General features: G+C 42.9%; 1 protein-coding gene across 6 annotated transcripts in view; it reads left to right on the top strand.

The window, feature by feature from the left end:
- Positions 1 to 21,203, top strand: part of DYNC1I1 (dynein cytoplasmic 1 intermediate chain 1) — a 347,340-nt gene that overhangs the window by 247,261 nt on the left and 78,876 nt on the right. For all 6 annotated transcript variants that reach the window (XM_075211774.1, XM_075211773.1, XM_075211770.1 and 3 more), the window contains 3 exons: positions 15,353 to 15,499; positions 18,349 to 18,462; positions 20,659 to 20,792. In XM_075211774.1, coding sequence (XP_075067875.1) covers positions 15,353 to 15,499; positions 18,349 to 18,462; positions 20,659 to 20,792 — 395 coding nt within the window. The remainder of the gene's footprint in view (positions 1 to 15,352; positions 15,500 to 18,348; positions 18,463 to 20,658; positions 20,793 to 21,203) is intronic.

Below are 21,203 nucleotides of genomic sequence, written 5' to 3'. Positions count from 1 at the left end.
GGTGGGAATCCACATTAGCTAGTGGAATCCGTATGATTCCACCCCCCTCCAACAACACACAGTAATGATTTGAGACTCTTGTCAAGCTTTGTGGTTTCAAACGCATCTATATATGAAACATGGTTCATTCTTTCAACTTGTTAGATACAAAAATACAAACCTAGATATCTGAATTTGGTATGCATTTCAGCGTAACATATTTTGATGCGTCATTTACTTAAGTTAATCCTGCTAGTAATAAATAAATACTGTAATATGTACTATTAACTTTTGAAAAATATATATAGGTTACAGGACGAAAAAATGGAAAGAAACAGAAGGCAGACATTAAGCACAAGCCGGGCTCAGTACTTTTCCAATAAAATAAATGTAATTTGTGGCCTCCTATCAAGAGTTGGCTGGTTTGAAGTTCTAAGTGGAACAATCCAACTCCTGGCTTTTGAGCAGCCGTGTGGCTGAGCCTGACGCTGGGACTTTCATGTGGTTTGTGGGGCATACTAAGAAAGCCACAACATTTCAGAAGACCAGAAACCAGAGACGTCCACATTGCTTCCTTTCTTCTTAAATAAATACAGTTTAACCTCTTGACGTCTGGAGAATTTATGATAAGTCAAAAAAAAAAAGGACTACTCCTTTATCATACCAAGTTCTTTGTCAACTGTTGAGGACCTCCTGAAGCTTCTAGTACGGACTTAAGCAACCGTTGGTGCTCCGGTTGTTGAATAATCTTTTTTGCCAAACGTTTTTTTGTCAACCTCGGTTTTCCTCTCACAAGACATCATTAATGCAGACAGAGAACTTTCTTATGGAGACTGGAAGATATTTCAGTGTCGTGTAGTTGACATGACCTTACGGTGAATAACTGATTTTTTTCCCCCCAAATAAAACAAAAATATTGCCATGAAAAAACAACAAATGAAGAAAATAGACAATGTCGGCCATAGTAACTGTGTTAATTTCCTGACAGTGCTACATTTATCACGCTGTCTTATCAGACCTCTCACCATAGTTACTTGCCGTCCTATAAAACCACTTCAATCTGGGTTTATTTAACCCATTTAAACAAATGTATCTCATTGGGGTGAAAATTACTTTTTTTTTGAAGTGAAGAGAAATTATTCAAATAAACTTCAACCCCCACATTGTGAATTATTTTATTAGAAAAGTCACAAAATAAAGTATACACAAAAATGGAACATGTAAATATATATTCACTAAAAAAAAATAATTTCTGAAAAAAATCTTCTTTTGTAGAATCCTTGTTGTTCTCCTTGTCAGCTTCACATATAGTTGACGTTAGATTTAACACTACAGTTGGAGAATTGCAGAAAAGTTTAGCAGAAATGTGTTCACCTGATTGCTTCTCTGTCAGATTTACTGTCATTTATTTTTTTTTTTTACAAATATGAAATTTGTTGTTTTCAACTTAAATTAGTTTTTCTCACTAATAAGATGGTAAAGGTATGTTGAAATGATGCCCATTTGATTCCCATTATGTAGCCCGCAGTTCTGCAGTTATTCCACCAAATTCAAGGACGATCTTTGCAGCTTGAAAGAGAAAAATGAAGTTTTTTGGATATTCCTCCCCCAGTTTACCTGTGCTGGGAACTTGTCACACCCCTTTCCCCCCCCCCCCCTCCCCCCATTTTGCTGCATGCGGGAACGAGTAAAAATGAAAAGGGCATCCCCAAAAGAGAATAGCCCCTTTAAATAGCAAATTCAAAATAATTTTTAGTCCAAATTAGTAACAATTAACTGCCAAATATTTTCATCTTTATGAATGCGCCGTAGATTAATTATTTTTTTTCAACAAATTTGACCACAAAATGAAACCTTCTTATGAATATGGCTTATATAATATTATAGCCAAGTATGCTCAAAAGTTGCCAATGGTCTTCAATTGCTAAGATCAATTTTCTTAGTACAATGACAATCGTTTAAGTGATCTCATGTATTATAGTTAGCAAGAACACCGTGGCTGCTTTAGAAATCGTTTCTGTTACAATAAAAGTCTCACATGTAAACTTTCCGCTTGACAAGGTGACGTTTCCTTTATATTGATGCATTTATAGGTCAGTAGTAACTGACGTGGCTCCCTCCTTGTAAGAGGATTTGTGCGAAAGCTTTTAAAGTGTCACATTTTATTGTCTACTGTGTTAGGTGGTAAATTTCGACACCTGTATTGTACACATTCTGGTAAGTTCAGAGGGAAAACATTCTTTAATGGAGCATAATAAATATATTGCTTCACTGTGATGTGTTTAACAAAGAAGCCGATGGTTCACTATTTGCTATATTTTAGTTAGGGTACATTTTTGTGCCTTGTGGGAAATGAAAAAAATATTTTATTTGTGGACATTGAATTCTTTACTTTTTAATGGAAGACGTGGGGCAGTGGTGGAGCTAATGCAACTGTATGGGGTGTGGCCGTCCAGTAATCCCAGTGCCCCCCAACTAAGGCCCCCGCACCCCTGGGGGCTCCACACCATCCCCCTAGGCTACCACTGTGCCCTGAAAAGAAGCCTCGTATTTGAGAGCACCGCTGTCTCTATTGATAGATAAACCATATGCATTGTTCACAACAAGCCATAAGTTGCCTACCTATGCTCTGTGCCAGTGGAGGGCCACAGACGGCCCTGTAGCCCCCAGCTTTTTGCCTCCAGTCTGATTTTTACTCTGATTTATGTTATAATGGGAGCAGCCGCACTTCGCATTACGTGACTTCCTCTGCATAACGCAGGTAGGGCACACTGCCATCCAATTAGAGGAGGGGGAAGGAGCAGCGTAATTTGCATCCCTCCTTCCTCCAAAGGCTCTGGAGTAAAGATAAGTAATATTTTGGTGGTAATTAGGATAACAAGATAAGCCAGAGAGTGAGGGCATGTAGGGAGGTCACCATGGCATATGGGAAAATCTGAGTAGTATGTCGTGGACGTGTACGGGGGGTCTGAGTGTCATGTTGGGGAGTTCTGGAGTACATGTTGGATGCTTGTTGGGTTCTATGAGTACACATGGTGGCATTTTATAGTAAGTGCGGCATCTGAGAGCATGTGGGGGCATTTTAGGGCAAGTGGGAGGGGAGGTCTGAGTGGCATTTTATGGGAAGTAAAAGTCAATCTGAGAGCGTGTGGGGGTATTTGGTAACAAGTGGGAGGTCTGAGGCTCATGTGGCGGAATTTTGGAGCAAGTGAGGGGCATTTTGAAATCATATGGGGTTTCGAGGTCGTTTTGGGTCTGCTTTTAAATTACTGCTATTAGGGTAATGTGCGGCTCTTTTGAAGGTTGAAGGGCCCCAAATGTGGTCCTTGAAGTATATCAGGTTGCCCATCCCTACTCCAGGCACTGCAGTTCCTGTTATATATAAGGAAATCAGTAAGTTATAAACACCTGTCCATCTACTTTATTATATATATGTTAGTGAAACCTATTCACATATTCTTTTTTTTTTTTTTTGCATCAAAGACCAATGTACAAAATTGTGCAATGTCAGCCTTACAGAAGATGCCTTTTAAAATCCCATTTGTGTGCTACAGAGATCCAGGATATTACTTTGCTTGAACTATTGAAAATATTTTGAATCTGTTTCTGTGACACGCGTTGGAAGTCTGGTGGATGGAGGCTGCAGAGACTCCGTAAGGATACGGTTAAATTAAGACCACATGATGACCGTACTACATTACAAATGTTTTCATTGTGTTCTATTAGGATTGCCATGTCTGACTTCACAATATACTGATATAACACAGTCTGTGGTCATTCTGCATTAGAAATTTCTTTGTGGGGATCTTTGAAAACATGTCTTAGCTTACATTCACAAGTGGCTTCAACCATATCTGCACAACCAAATAAATGTCTTAACAACTAAAACACACTCTTACTCTTCTACAGATTCTTAGAAGTCCAAGGTGCATGTGGATTAGACCCCCTTTAGAGAGCTGTTGGCGTGTGAGGACATTTAATACACACTGGGTTAGATACCAACAAAGTACAAAGTGTAAGGGTTCATTCAGACGAACGCTTTGCTATACTGTGCTCATGTTGCATTTCAATACTCTGAAAACACTTCTTGAAGTACAATATTTAATATGTTGGTTATGCAGCCAGCAGCATAAATGCAGGTCAGAACGAGATGATGAAAAATCACACATACGCAATGTACGTTTTGCTCTGACCTGCAAATAACAGTGCTACTCATCGATGTGTTGGATCATTGGGATCAATGATTCCTGTGCCTGTAGGATTCTCAGCGGTATATTTACTAAACTGCGGGTTTGAAAAAGTGGAGATGTTGCCTATAGCAACCAATCAGATTCTAGTTACTTATTTAGTAGATTCTACAAAATAATAGCTAGAATCTGATTGGTTGCTATAGGCAACATCTCCACTTTTTCAAACCAGCACTTTAGTAAATATACCCCTCTGAGTGGTTTTCTTGCAGCAAGTTAAAGTTCAAATACAGTGTTCTGTCAAATTGCTCATCTGAATAATACTTAGATGGGCAAAATCACATAGCCACTAATCAACAAATTTATTTGATCAATCAAGAACAAGTTAGAGGAGGCTGCTGGGTCCCGGCGCCCGACGGATTGGTAAGTTTCTGTGTTCTTTTTTTTTTAATGGCTGGCGCCTGGCGCGGGGCAGAGTGAGAGGGATCGCGACAGCGGGGCAGAGGAGGGGGACAGAGAGCAGAGGATGGTGACAGCGGGGCAGAGGTTGGGGACAGAGAGCAGAGGATGGGGACAGAGAGCAGAGGATGGGGACAGCGGGGCAGAGGATGGGGACAGCGGGGCAGAGGAGGGGGACAGAGGGGCAGAGGAGGGGGACAGAGAGCAGAGGATGGGGACAGAGAGCAGAGGATGGGGACAGAGAGCAGAGGAGGGGGACAGAGAGCAGAGGAGGGGGACAGAGAGCAGAGGATGGGGACAGAGAGCAGAGGAGGGGGACAGAGAGCAGAGGAGGGGGACAGAGGGGCAGAGGAGGGGGACAGAGAACAGAGGATGGGGACAGCGGAGCAGAGGATGGGGACAGCGGGGCAGAGGATGGTTACAGAGAGCAGAGGATGGGGACAGAGCAGAGGATGGGGACAGAGAGCAGAGGATGGGGACAGAGAGCAGAGGAGGGGGACAGAGAGCAGAGGAGGGGGACAGAGAGCAGAGGATGGGGACAGCGGGGCAGAGGAGGGGGACAGAGAGCAGAGAATGGGGACAGAGGGCAGAGGAGGGGGACAGAGAGCAGAGGAGGGGGACAGAGAGCAGAGGATGGGGACAGAGAGCAGAGGAGGGGGACAGAGAGCAGAGGAGGGGGACAGAGAGCAGAGGAGGGGGACAAAGAGCAGAGGATGGGGACAGCAGGGCAGAGGAGGGGGACAGAGAGCAGAGAATGGGGACAGAGGGCAGAGGAGGGGGACAGAGAGCAGAGGAGGGGGACAGAGAGCAGAGGATGGGGACAGAGAGCAGAGGATGGGGACAGAGAGCAGAGGAGGGGGACAGAGAGCAGAGGAGGGGGACAGAGAGCAGAGGATGGGGACAGCAGGGCAGAGGAGGGGGACAGAGAGCAGAGAATGGGGACAGAGGGCAGAGGAGGGGGACAGAGAGCAGAGGAGGGGGACAGAGAGCAGAGGAGGGGGACAGAGAGCAGAGGAGGGGGACAGAGAGCAGAGAAGGGGCACAGCAGGGCAGAGAAGGGGGACACAGCGTGAGAGGGGCAGTGGAGGGGGACACAGCGTGAGAGGGCAGAGGAGGGGACAGCATGTGAGAGGGCAGAGGAGGGGGACACAGCGTGAGAGAGGCAGTGGAGGGGGACACAGCCTGAGAGGGCAGAGGAGGGGACAACGCGTGAGAGGGCAGAGGAGGGGGACATTGTGAGAGAGGGCAGAGGAGGGGGGACAGCATGACAGAGCAGAGGAGAGGGGACATCGTGACAGAGGGCAGAGGGGGCAGTGTGTCTAGATGCAGAGGGGGCAGTGTGTCTGGATGCAGAGGGGGGCAGAGTGCCTGAGGGCAGACTGTCTGGATGCAGAGGGGGTATTTTTGCATACAACTAAATAATTATTTCTTCCTGACCTAAATACTTATTACAATTCTTTGACCAACAACTAAAACAGGACTGCTCAATAATTATTTTGGAGGGGTTTTGGGAACCACTGAGTTAGACAATGTGTCCAATTATTTAGCACGGGTTTGCATAATTGCATTTTATTTGTAAATATCCCTTAAGGTCTCATTTGCTCCTTAAGCTAGGTACACACTACACAGTTTTCATCCAATAATCGGCTAAATCAGCCGACATACGACCGTTCGTTCAAAAGTCGGGTCAGTGTGTGCAGTGACACGATGGTCGAAAGTCTGCCCAAATGGACGATTGTCGCCTCATTTGGTCGGTCGTCCCGTTTAATATTTTCGTTCCAATCTCGTTTCTGTTGTGTAGTGTGTATAAACTTCCGACCAATCCACAACAGTGAGTACGAAATTACAGTCATTGCTCACGACAACATGGCTGTAAAAAGTCGCTAAAGGGACGTCCGCTCTTCCCTTTATCGTCCTAAACAAGGCTAGTGTGTATGCAGTCCATGGACCGAGCGATCGGATCATCGATCGCATGTAAAATCGATCGGCATAAAAAGTTGTTGTAAAATTCTGTAGTGTGTACCCAGCTTTAGTTGTATGAAGTGGTCAGATCAATCTCCTGTGCATCTCTCAGAACTTTTAATGCAGATAATCACCCTTGTGAGCTACTAATCTGTTTGCTATATATTTAGAAATATAAGCCAATAATGAATATGTTTTAGTTGATATCAGCTAGTTTTTATGGGAATGGTTAACCCATTGCTTTGGTGCAAGATGTATAAACTAATTCACATTTGAGAGTCAGCAACCATTGCTGACATACAAACATCTCTAAGGCAACTGCACTCAGTAATATAACAAAAATAATTATACATAAATGTCATAATGAGTTTCTGAGGAGTATTTGTTACCGGAATTGGATAGGAGATTGGGAGTGGGGTATTCACAACATAATTGGGTCCATCTTCTTGGCAAAAAGCAGCCTTCCAATTTGTATTATGATAAAATCTAAAAATAATTTGGGAGATAATTTTTACTCCCCACCTGGATTACTGTAAAGCAAATTAGTTGGAGTTTAAAATATATACAGAGCATGTTACTATCCTCTCCAATTTATTGCACTGGCAAGATTTAGCTGAAAGCTCCTGAACAACCAGTATAGACCAGAAGAGAGGTGGTTATTATTACCTAGTAAGCCTAGCGTACACTCACATGTTTGGCTGACCAATCAAAGATTGGATCCCCATTGCTGTGGGTTAACAATATCTTACTGAAGACCTTCTCAACAGGGGTAGAGTGGGGGCAGGACAAGGATAACCCCGAGCGCCCTCATAGGGCTTCCCAAACGGTGCCCGGCCATCTGCTTCATCTGTGGCTTAGCCCCGCCCCTTGTGGCTACCTCCTCTGCACATGATTGGGTGATGCTGGAACTCGCTGCACTGGCCTCTGCTGATGTTGAGCCCTATGAAGCTCCTTCCAACCTGCTGGGATTCCTCAGCATTGAAGGCCTTCTGCAGTGTGCCAGTCCTGTGCCCACTAGTCATATGGAGTATCATCTGGACCTCTGCTACACCTGATTTACTGTTACACCTGGGTCACTGTTACACCTGGGACACTGCTACACCTGGGACACTGCTACACCTGGGACACTGCTGCATCTGGGTCACTGCTACATCTGGGTCACTGCTTCACCTGGGACACTGCTACACCTGGGACACTGCTGCATCTGGGACACTGCTACATCTGGGTCACTGCTTCACCTGGGACACTGCTTCACCTGGGCCACTGCTGCATCTGGGCCACTGCTTCACCTGGGACACTGCTGCATCTGGGCCACTGCTACACCTGGGTCAATGCTACACCTGGGTCACTGCTGCATCTGGGCCACTGCTACATCTGGGCCACTGCTACACCTGGGTCAATGCTACACCTGGGTCACTGCTGCATCTGGGTCACTACTGCATCTGGGCCACTGCTTCACCTGGGTCACTGCTAGACCTGGGTCACTGCTAGACCTGGGTCACCAGGGGCGGGCTGGGCCGGAGGACAGGGGGGCATCAGAATCACGGGTGTTAGGGCCGCCCGCCCCCCGGAAGCAATATAAATGTAATGCGGCCGCCTGTGCAGCGTGCGCACCCCGGGCTGACAGATGGGTCACTACTGCATCTGGGCCACTGCTTCACCTGGGTCACTGCTAGACCTGGGTAAACTTTGTTTTTTATAGCAAAATATGCATTTGCTATGATGTTTGAATGCAATAAAAAAGACAGCAAGTTTAACTCTCCTTCTTGTTTGCTGGTGACTGACATCATCGTCAGCGCACATGCAGGTAATATTGGCTGCTGGTGTATACATCTGTGTGGGTCTGCAAATAATACAAACACGCCATTGCTGTACACAGCCTACATTAAATCTCCCATTCCCTCCGCCATCTCTCCTCTCCAGTCGCAGGCGCAAGCAAATCTGCATATGCCTGAAACTGTTTCGCAGTCAGGAATAAGGTTCAATTTTGCTTGTTGTTGGAGTGGGGCAACTCCCAGCTCAACCCTAAATCATGTAAAAATAAAGCTGCCCAGTATTTGTGTGCTACAAAAGCAGACGGAATTTTCCCTGCAAGCTAAAAAGTTTGCATTTGCCCTTCTTGTATGGTTTGTCTAGGTGCAAATTCACATCCTTTAGCAAGATTTCCTCTTAACTCTAAGAGAGACTCAATATGAGGAAATACATGGAAAACAAACCCCGTTTTGGCCTTTCCTAAGTTTGCAAAACTCGGGGAGCACTCTAATAACTCTCTGGTCTGTAGCTGTCGGCCGTCAGATGTGCTAGGCGGTTATTTATGTAAATTCACATACCCTCTCAGCTTGCCAAATGTAGCACATTAGGTCATACCTCTCTGAGATCCCCAAGGTACTGTTGAGATCACACCACAACAACAGTCGTGTCACTCATTCTAACACTGATGATTTGTGGCAGCACCATCATCTGCGTTTATGTGGAAGGCGCCACAAAACTCTGCAATACCGGACAGTCACAGTTACAAATCATAAGAAATACAATCGCACATAAGAACAGAATAAGTAGTGACGAAGCTGACGAAGAAGGTGAAGACATGAGATGAAGGGTTGGGAATGTCGGTGGTGGTGTTTCTAAATATAAAAATGCTTGTAATATGCTATTAAAGAAATCCAACAGAAAACCCGCAGACACAAAGAGATAGTTTACATTTTAAATTACATTTTTATTCATAGCTCATTCGTTATTGTTCCTCCTCAACACAAGCAGGGCAAAGATCACATTAGTGGGCTTCCGTATACCTTTACATGAGGTGTAACTTCCAACTGTATTCTGAAAATAGGAAGGTAGCAAGTTTCCTCAACAACGCTCTACCTGTACAAAACCAGTACATAATTAAATATATGTGAGAGATTCTAACAGTTGTAGAATCAGAGGTAGGAATATCTGAGTCCTGGTAAGACTAGGACAGTTTTAGTTTTTTTTTTACTAAATAGTGGGTTTGAAAAAGTGGAGATGTTGCCTATAGCAACCAATCAGATTCTAGCTGTCATTTTGTAGAATGCACAAAATAAATGTCAGCTAGGATCTGATTGGTTGCTAAATGTATCAAGCTGAGAGTTTGCCGGCGGGTTTGAAAAACCAATTAGATTGTAGCTATCAGTTATTTAGTACATTCTACAAAATTCTAGCTAGAATCTGATTGGTTGCTATAGGCAACATCTCCACTTTTCAAACCCGCCGGAAAACTCTCAGCTTGATACATTTACCCCCAAGTCTTGAATTAGGGTTTAGACTGATGTTAGGTCTATGGGTAGAGCTTGTGGCAGGTTCATACTTGGAACTTGGGTTAATACTACAGTTATGTAAGAGCTATGTCCACAACTTGCTCTCATTCAGTAATACCCCCTTGTATAATGATGTGGTGAGGGTCCTCCCACAATCCACCATTTACTTTTTCCAGCCTCTGATCCCAGAAGGAGCCTACAGTACTAGCACTGTGCATTCTAGTTGTCATTAGCATTGGGCAATTTGGACGGAATGGTGTAAGTAATGTGGTACTTGGAGCAGCCAGTTCACCATGGTGCAGTGAGGAGAGAGCTCCTCCTGGGATCAGCTGCTGGAAGCAGGTATCTCTGACTCACTAGTAGGAGATGACCTATTGATTGAGAAGTGGTTGTCTAAAGGCACACCAACCCCTTTAAGGTTGAGGTTAATAATCTTTTTTTGTCAATTTTTTTGACACAGGAGATGTTTGGGCCATCTTGGTCAAGGAGGAGTTTACCCTTATCCTGCAAGGACACCAAAATATAATATACATTCCTAGCGGTAAATGTATCAAGCTGCGAGTTTCCGGCAGGTTTGAAAAGAGGAGATGTTGCCTATAGCAACCAATCAGATTCTAGTTATCATCTATTTAGTACATTCTACAAAATGATAGCTAGAATCTGATTGGTTGTTATAGGCAACATCTTCACTTTACAAACCCACCAGAAACTCGCAGCTTGATACTTTTACCCCCCAGGAGTACTTCACCTATTCCCTAATATTGTAAATCACCTAGTGCAGTTTATTTCTTTGCAGGTTGTCTTTTACATTTGACAGATTTTATTACAAATTTTATTTTTGAAAATTTTATTTTATTTCAAGCTTTTCAGGGTATATTGGATACAGTAATAAAAATGGTAACTCACAGCGCTGAATGGTTCACATACATAAAATGCCAGCATCTAACATGGATAGCTGTAACATAAGAAAATATACATAGAGCAGTACAGTCTCAACATATTATGGAGATAAATAGGATGTCTTTTAAAGGTGATCCCTCTTCCACAATGTGTTCTGGGTGGCTGATTATTGGATAACCACGTGTGGGAATCCCCGAAGGGTATGTGCTTACAAGAAAGGATCCTAATTTCGTCTACCTGTTATCTTGATAAAGAATCCATTGGATTTCAAACGCATGGTTTCAACAGGGGTGACTATCGTTTAGGACTACCGGAGGAATGATGCAGCTTTGAGAACTGACTGTCGTGTGGGTAATTGACCCCATCTTTAATATCTATTTGCTGTTTTTATTCCGCTGTGAGGTACGCTCCTAGAAGCAGACCAATTTCTGCATTTTATATGTATTGAATCATTTTGTAATAAATGGTATTATGCTATGATTTTATCTTTTGTACACATGGTTTTTGCTGGAGACTACAGCACCAAAGGATCTCGTGTTCTTCACCAGTAATTTGTTTGATGTGCAGATTTTAAAGAAACCATCTTGTAAGCACATACCCTTCGGGGATTCCCACACGTGGTTATCCAATAATCAGCCACCAAGAACACATTGTGGAAGAGGGATCACCTTTAAAAGACATCCTATTTATCTCCATAATATGTTGAGACTGTACTGCTCTATGTATATTTTCTTATGTTACAGATATCCATGTTAGATGCTGGCATTTTATGTATGTGAACCATTCAGCGCTGTGAGTTACCATTTTTATTGCTATACATGTCTTTGGGGAGCAGGTGGCTCCCTATACGTTAACTTGGGCTGCTTTCTGTTGACACATCAGCGCCCATTCTTGATTTTAACTTTTGTAGACCATATATTGGATACAGTAACAAGAAAAATAGATCTGAACTTATACAGATATATGAAATTGTAAAACACCAACAAAAAAATTCCAAAACTATCACATACCGAGGTGACCTTCAAACAGGGATTTGTAATGATGTAGGTAAGAGAACATAGGAAAGTGGTAGTGGGAAGGGGGAGAAAAACAGTAAGGTGGGAGAGGTATTACATGTTCACCAACTGAACTCTATCCGACCACCATCTCCTCTCCTTCTCTCTCTCCTCTTCTCCTGCTCCCCTCCCCCTGTCCAAACCTACTCTGTCCATACGCAACATCGACGCTCTTGACCCTGCCTCTCTGTTCTCCTCTCTCGATACCCTCCTTTCTCACCTTTCCTCCCAGGCCTGCCCCAACCAGGCGGTCTTCCTCTACAATCACACCCTCACCTCCACTCTGGACACGGTCGCCCCTGCCCACTCCGTCCACCCCCGCTGCTCCAAACCCTAACCCTGGCACTCCAAATTTACCCGCTTCCTCCAAAAATGCTCCCGTACCGCCGAACGTCACTGGAGAAAATCCCGCTCCCTGGCTGACTTCCTCCACTTTAAATTCAGCCTTTCATCCTACAGCTCTGCCCTCTCACTCGCTAAATAATCTTTCTTTAAATCCCTCATCTCTTCCCAGTCCTCTAACCCCCGCCGCCTCTTCGCCACCTTCAGCACTCTCCTGGCCCCCTCCCCTCCCCCCCCTCCTCCCTGACTGCCTCCGATTTTGCCTCCTTCTCCTCTAAAATCGAGGCCATCCGACTTGAAATCTCCTCCTCCACTCTCTCTTCCACCCCTCCCACTCTTCCGTCCTCCCCCCCCAACCACCTTCCCCTCCACTCCTTCCACCCCACCACCGGCGAGGAAGTCCACTCGCTCATTTCATCCTCCCCCCCCACCTATCTGTCTCCTGGATCCCATCCCCTCCCACCTTCTTCGCTCCCTTTCCCCCACCACCTGCTCCCACCTCGCTCACCTCTTTAATCTCTCCCTCTCCACTGGCATCTTCCCCTCTTCCTTCAAACATGCTCTCATATTCCCCATTCTTAAGAAACCTAATCTCGACCCAACTTCTCTCTCGAACTATCGCCCCATATCTCTTCTCCCCTTTGCCTCCAAAATTCTCGAGAGGCTCCTCTGCAGTCGCCTCACCTCCTACCTTTCTGAACACTCCCTCCTTGATCCTCTCCAGTCTGGTATCCGCCCCCTCAACTGAAACTGCCCAGGCTAAAGTCACCAATGACCTCCTCTCTGCTAAAGCCAGGGGCCACTTCTCCCTTCTCATCCTCCTTGACCTCTCTGCAGCCTACGACACCGTTGACCACCCCCTCCTCCTTCACACCCTCCAGTCTTTTGGCCTCTCCGGCCCAGTCCTGTCCTGGTTCACCTCTTACCTTACTCACCGATCCTTCTCTGTCACCACCTCTGGGTCTCTCTCCCCCCCGTCCACCCTTCCAGTCGGGGTCCCTCAGGGCTCTGTTCTGGGACCCTTACTCTTCTCTCTATACACCTCCTCCCTGGGTGAACTCATCAGCTCCTTCGGCTTCAGCTACCACCTCTACGCCGATGACACTCAACTTTACCTCTCCTCTCCTGATCTCTCTCCCTCCCTCCTCTCTAGGGTGTCCGCCTGCCTCTCTGCCATCTCCTCCTGGATGTCCTCTCGATTCCTCAACCTCGCCAAAACCGAGCTGATAGTTTTTCCTCCCTCTCAGACCTCATCCCCTTCTGACCTCTCCATCACTGTCGACAACTCCTCTATCTCCCCTGTCCTCCAACTTCGCTGCCTCTGTGTCATCCTCGACTCCTCTCTCTCCTTTGGCCCCCACATTCTCTCTTTCGCTAAATCCTGCCGCTTCCAGCTGCGTAACATCGCTCGCATCCGGCCCTTCCTCTCCCAAGATGCCACCAAATGCCTTATCCACTCTCTGATCATCTCCCGCCTGGACTACTGCAACCTCCTCCTCACTGGCCTCCCCCACTCTCATCTAGCTCCCCTTTGATCTGTTCTTAACGCTGCCGCTAGGCATATTTTCCTTTCTCGACGCTCCTCTTCTGTCTCCCTCTTCTACCTAGCCCTTCACTGGCTCCCATTCCCCTTCAGAATCCTTTTTAGGCTCCTCACACTCACCTACAAGGCCCTCGCCAACTCCACTGCACCCTACATCTCCACCCTCCTCTCTATTCATGCTCCATCCCGCCCTCACCGTTCTGCCTCTGACCGTCGCCTCTCTTCCCCCCTTATAACCTCCTCCCACGTGCGTATCCCAGACTTCGCCCGCGCTGCCCCCCTCCACTGGAACAAGCTCCCTCCCTCCATCAGAACTTCCCCTAATCTGTCCAGTTTCAAACAGGCCCTAAAACCCCACCTTTTTCTTAAAGCCTTTCAGTCTCCCACTTAGCTTCCTACCTTATCTTCTGCCTCCGTCTCCTTACTCTCCCTCTCTCCCCTGCGTCTCTCTGTCTGTCCACCCCTCCCCTTAGATTGTACGCTCCTCTGAGCAGGGTCATCTCTCCTCCTGTTTCCACCACTTCTAACTCTGCTCTTCAGCTACTTAGCCCTCCTCCTCGAGAGTCCTCCACCCCCCGTCCCCTCTCGCTCCCTCCTCCCCCCTGGGCGTCTCCCTGTCTTCTGCGCCCTCCTTCTTGGGCCCCGTCGTTTGCGGATCCTCCCTCCCCCTTCCCTGCCCTCTCTAGCTGTGCATTGAGCTTACTGAGTTACTGTGCTTACTGTTTACTATACTGTGCTGTCTCCCATTGTATTGTAATTCATTTGTCCCTGTACGGCGCTACGAACACCTTGTGGCGCCTTATAAATAAAAATTAATAATAATAATAATAACTGTATAGGAAGAACCTGGGAGCCACACAGTCCCTCCAGTACCTGTCCGTGGTATCAGGAAAAATGCTATGTAGCCTAACTGGGATATAGTACAGCAGATTATATGTATTTTGTTTAATTTTCATGCAAAACAAGCTGAAAGAGGTGCGCTCCCGTATCTTGGCCAAGTGTTCATCTTCTAGTTGTTACCTAAGCCAACTCTTGAGGATCTTTTGCTTGGGCCTGTGGACAGTCAGCTTAACATAAACAGCTGGAATGAGTCTGTTGTTGCGGCCAGAATATGTTGGTATTTTCTAAAAATAAAAAAAAGGTTGTAATAATAATTTTAATTCACATAGCCCTGAATCAAATATGCAAGTCAAATATTTGTTTTTCTTATGTGCTATGCAATATGTAGATGATTATTTTGCATGTAAAAGTGGTAGTGGAAAACCCCCTAACCCCTGTGGATTTTGATTTGTCTTCTAGCTAAACACCCATCCCACTTCCACCACCATTATTAAAGATGGTTAAAATCATTTACAGGTTCTGTATTAGAACTGGCAGAGCCCCAGGAAAAATGGCTGCGTGGAGCAAGCTCCTCGGGTCTCTGGCTAGGGTGGGGGCTTAATTTTACTAGGAGGAAGTGCAGCTTAACAAAAGTGGAAGCTACTGTAGCTCATCGGACAATGGGTTTAAATAAACAGATTTTAGACCAGAAGGAACGTAAAAAGAATATTTGTTGATTGCTTATTTATTGGTCGTACTATTTCTCCACCTCCCGCTAGTAGAGAAACCTATTCTGGAAATATCAGCTGATCTTCTTATGTTTTGCAGTCTTCGGTGATGTCTGTCTGTTTTGCTCGTTTTCATCCAAACCTGGTGATTGGAGGGACGTACTCCGGCCAGATCGTCCTGTGGGATAATCGCAGTCACAGACGTACACCAGTTCAAAGGACGCCACTATCCGCTGCAGCGCACACTGTAAGGTCCTTATACGAAATGTGTATCCCCTGTCTGCTTGTCTATCTCACCCTCTATATACCACTCCTAAAAATTGCAATTGTGATAGAATAACATTAATTGGATTAATATATTATTAACACTATTGATGTACAATTAGTGTGTACAAAGATTATACAAGTGCATGAACACAAAATATATACTATTAAATATCTTATATATATATAGAATATATATAAGATATATATATATATATATATATATATATATATATATATATATATATATATATATATATGAATATATATATATGGAAAACAGGAACAAAGCAATAAAATGGAGATCTGTGGATGCAAATAAAAATACACAACCATTTTATATCATAAAATCCAAATCACCTACATTAGAACCTGTAGCTGGTATTGCAATAAGCTTATACTAGCAATATAAATGATTAAATAAAAGAGCTGCTGCTAGGTGGTATTAAAAATACCATTGTGCTTATTGCCCAAAGTATAGATCCAAATAAATGTCTATACTGGCCCGCAAATCAGAGCATTGAGATTGAAGAAAAGGAAATGTATAATATAATCACAACCCGACGCGTTTCTTCATCATATATAATTCCAATTCTTTATTGGGAATTTGCAGTTGCCTGTAGCAGCTGCTTTTGTTAACATAACATACTCAGTGCCTGTAGGGTTAATATTTCCTATGTATTGTTGTAGTCACATGCTAATGTAGTTAACTAGCTAAGAAATGTAACCAAAAGTATAGTCCAAGTAATATACTATGAAGATGAATGGATGAATGCATTGGTTCACAAAAGTGCTAACGTACTGGCTCACTAACACAAAGTTGTAACACTTGGACAGTACTGTCATGGGGGAAATATCTCAAGTTAAAAAAAAGAAGTTCAAAACAGGGATGATATGGAAACAAATGTTTTTAATTTAGAATCACAATAATTAACTGTTATTGTCATTGTTTTTTAAATGTAATAATTTTTGTATTATTTCACTTTTATTTGTTGCAATAGTTATCATGCCAAAAGCAATTAATAGTATGGCTGGTGTGTCTGAACATATGCCATTTAATCAGATCGCTGCGTTAATGGATTTTCACTTTCTCATCATACTGTTCTACCCATATTCTATGTTTTTCCTTCAAACCTGTACCTTCTTTCTTTTCCCCGTGGATCTTTCTTTTCTTTTTTTTTTCAATGTCTGTCTCTACATTTTTTTCTCTTTTTTGGTTCCACCATAAGCCCCTCATAATAAAGTTATATGGCACAGATCCAGCACACATTCCAGCACCTCTCTCGCCACAGACAACATCCGACAGTCAAACAGCAGCTCTGTCCATACCCTGCTTCTCACTGTCAAGAATTATAAAGAAACATCACCTAATTTGCAGGGCATTACTGTTTTATATGCATAAAAATCCATATATGTTTTCATTATGGGATAAAAAATTATTTTTACACACGTGATGTGCTGGAGTTGTGTTCATTCAGTTCTATGGGGATTGGCCAGGTTGGTGATACAGCAAATCTTCACTAATATCATAGCAAAATATCAGCTTTATTCTCCATAGTGTCAAATCTATATCAGATTGTTCACCTGTAACTGTCAGTTTATCAGTTGTGAGCTTATCAGCTGGAGAGAATTAAATACACTGCATGGTTTGAGTGTACAATAAACTCTGCTTTATTAGTTACAAGTCCCTATCAATATAAAAAATCACGTATTACAGAAAACTACGCCCCAAAAGGTTTTAACCACTCATGTTCCCTTCACACAGATGTTAGTATATTCTCTCATTATCAACAGGAAAACTCCCCGGGGGGGGGGGGGGCTGGCTTATCTCCTGTCTGCTATGTCCAAGGTTGTAAGCATAGCCTTGCAAATAATGAATCACTCCTACAAAACAGGTGCATCTAATTTGTCTTTAAGCTATAACAGAACAAAATGGCTATAAGGCAACAAGATGGTGTCAGCTTAGCAAAATCACATTTCTCAATAGCGTAGGCAGCGGTGTAAAAGTAAGAGTAGTAGCTATAGCACCAAGACCCAGAGGTCTTAAACTACAACACTGAGTGCAGGTATATATACCTCATTATATTAAGATACATCTAGGAGTCTATTCATTTATTATATTTTGAGAACTACAGTTATGTTTCACATGTATGGATCCCAATGTATTCATTTTTGCCAATTTGAACACAAGCCTTCTTTGGACATTAGCTTGGCATTCGTACAGACCTTCCCGTACTATTGGATCCAACTGAAAGCCAAGTGTGTTTACGGATTTAATTTTAGTCTATTGTGGTAACATTGGAATTCTGTATAGTAGAATGAACTATTATGCGTAGAGTTAATTTAACCTTTCACTGCTGTTTGATTGATTTTAAGAACCCAAGTTGGAAGTGTTTATAGCGGAAGTTTTATTGTTATTATTGTGTTGATATTTTTACTCTGTGAATAAAAGTCATAATAACTGATTACTTGAAATTCATATAGTTTTCAGACGATATAGGCAATTTACATTGACATAATTGCTGATTGTATTATTATTGTTATGTACTCTCGCATTGTAGTAAGCTAATTAGCAAAAGGAAGACACCTATTTAGTCAATGAGCGCCTACCTTATCTCTTGCATAAATAGTGAAGAAGCCAATATTTGCACTTTTGCAATAATATACTATCAGTAATACTTTTCAAGATCAACAGATGAACCTGACACTTTAACATACAATTGTATTTCTGTATGTAGAATAATACATATTGGTCTTAGTACTATTGACTTACTGGTCCAAACAACTGCAAATGGTAATGGTCATCAAAGGACTTTGCTTGTCTGTTTTCAGCATCCTATCTACTGTGTGAATGTAGTTGGAACGCAGAACGCTCACAACCTTATTACTGTTTCCACGGACGGGAAGTTATGCTCCTGGAATTTGGACATGCTCTCCACACCACAGGTAAGTCCCCGTTTCATTCCATGAGAACCAATCCGCCTAATGCGTTAGCGGAACGGACTGCAAGTGGTTGGAATCAATGACTCAAAGCACAAAGGTTTAAGTTTCTGATAACAGAAAAAAAGTTTATTTACTGCTGTGAAACATAGTGATTATAGAAATGCCGTAAAATAAACATAAAAAAGCCGTTACATTGTTAAAGTCAGGGCTCACAGCGCTCAGTAATTAGCCTGTAATACGGCTTCCTGATGAAGCACACATTTCCTCCTATAATAAATCACTTGGCTCCAGAACTAACCCTCATGCCTTATGAGACTGTCCCACTCACTCTCGTTCTCTCCTTCACGTTGTCATTAGAGTAACTGACCTTTCTTTCCCCTAACTCCACATTGTGCACAACATAACTGGTTGATCCTTTGGTCCAGCAAGGACTTCCTTTCATTGTGACACATATCTTCACATTATCGCACTCCTGCATCCTCTGATTCCGACAATTTCTCTTGCATGACTGTAACTATCAAACAGGTAATCACACTTCTAAGTCTCTCTAATACTCCTCTTAGCGTTCAGATCCGCTTTCAGCTTCTGATTCCACATACAGATCTGATTACCGGTACTCCTCTCATAGTCAGCACCGACTCTGCTTCCATACACATCTCTCGCTTTCTTGTTAATATGAAGTGCTACGCTCCGTCTCCCATTTTAGTAGTGGTGTCCCTTGTGGTTTAGTGAAGGCAGGAAGTGGGGCATTCTCCATCTAGCCGTCCGCATTGCTCTACTGAGCATGCACAGACGAGAAATTCGGTTCTCAGTAGGTTCTTCCAGTGACAGTTGAACTGTAAAGACGACATACCCTGAGCTGCATCCTTTTTGTGTTAAGCTTACTTATATAAAGGTATATAAAGTGGTCGGAGGCACAAAAGATATATGAGCAACCTGTTCTCTGACATCACCCACAAAACAAGCTTACCATCTGCATATATTAATGTACTATATTAGTGTTAAGAACATTAACTGCATAAGTTTGTCATACTGTGTCTGTGTATATATATATATTTATATATATATATATATATATATATATATATATATGTGTATATATATATATATATATATATATATATATATATATATATATATATCTATATGTATATCAATCATCTATTACAGCAAGTCCTGAAAATAAAACCAACAAATGGGTTAAGTCTGAAAGCTTTTCGTGGTCTACCATCTTCCACTAACACCACTGACACCTCTTACATATAACAGCACAAGTGCCCTGATAATAGGTTTCTGCCAATATTTCTCTCTCAGGATCTCTATGTTGATCTCAAGGACTTCACTACTTCCTATCTCTCTTTCTCAACACCCTTATCTTGATCTTTCAACTTGGATCTCAGGCATTATGCCTTCAACTCAAAAACAATCTTTCTACTGGGGCTCATCACATCTTACTTTTTTCACTCCCCAAACTAGACTAGACTAGACTAAACTCCATAGACCACTTGCCCTGATGAGGAACTTCTCCTACATTGAACATCACATACTCTTAGCATGGGATCTATATACATATTAGTTTAGTGGTACCCCATTCTTTCCTTCTCTCATAGTCCGCACTTGCTCTATTTGCATACTTGGTTTATCTCTCTCTATTTCTCTCGGGATCCCTATCTTGGTGTCAAGAATTTGACTTGCTCTTATCTCTGTTTCCCAACACCGCTATCTTGATCTCTTAAATTAGAGCTCAGGCATTGTGTCCCCAAACTCAACTCAGCTCAACACATGTAGAAGCACCCCACTTTTTAGGTGCTTCCACATGTCCAAAGGGCCCAAGGACGCTTAGTTTTGCCACTGGCTCATCTGTCACAACAGTTTCTGTTTTTCTATTCCACAAAACATGTTTTTATGCTTATTATTTATTTAATACTTAATGGGGCATATTCAATTGTTGGCGTTACTGCCTAAAGTAACGCGACGCGTGCACTATTAGTGTCATTACGGTAATAGTGTGCGTAAATACCGTTATTATGGTACCTTTCACACGAGCTGAAATCCGGTTTAATATTACCGTAATAACGTTAATACTTTTTACGCCGCGGAAAACGGGAACAATTGAATATGCCCCAATGTGTGTAATAAAATAGCAAATAAAATAATGCACAATATTAACACCGTTTTTGCTTTTGTATTTTACTATAGGAAAGTATGGAACTAGTCTACAATAAGTCCAAACCAGTAGCAGTTACTGGGATGGCTTTTCCTACAGGAGATGTTAACAATTTCATTGTCGGAAGTGAAGAGGGAACAGTTTACACCGCTTGCCGCCACGGAAGGTACCGATAATTATACATTCTTCATCAGCAGCACACAATATATATACATTAGCCGCTGTGGTAGAAAGTATGGCCAACTATTGACATTTTTTGCCAAAAAGGGTTTTTAATGTAAATACATACATACATAAATGACAATGGTTAATTCCACTTTTGTTGAGTTTATTTTTCGCTTTTCATCATCATAATCATCATTATCTTTATTTATATGGCGCACATATTCCGGAATGCCACAGAATCAACAAAATATAAACCTAAAAAAATGTAAAATACAGATAAGTAAAGGACAATGAAAACAATAATCAGTAACAATTAATATAATACACTATAAAGAAAGCGACTACATAAGAAGACACAGCTATAATAAAGGAAACATTACAAAGAAGATGAGGAGATAGGAGGTAGAGAGGG

This window comes from Mixophyes fleayi, chromosome 5 (assembly GCF_038048845.1).
Source record: "Mixophyes fleayi isolate aMixFle1 chromosome 5, aMixFle1.hap1, whole genome shotgun sequence".
Taxonomy (NCBI): domain Eukaryota; kingdom Metazoa; phylum Chordata; class Amphibia; order Anura; family Limnodynastidae; genus Mixophyes; species Mixophyes fleayi.
This window is presented reverse-complemented; position numbering and strand designations above follow the sequence as displayed.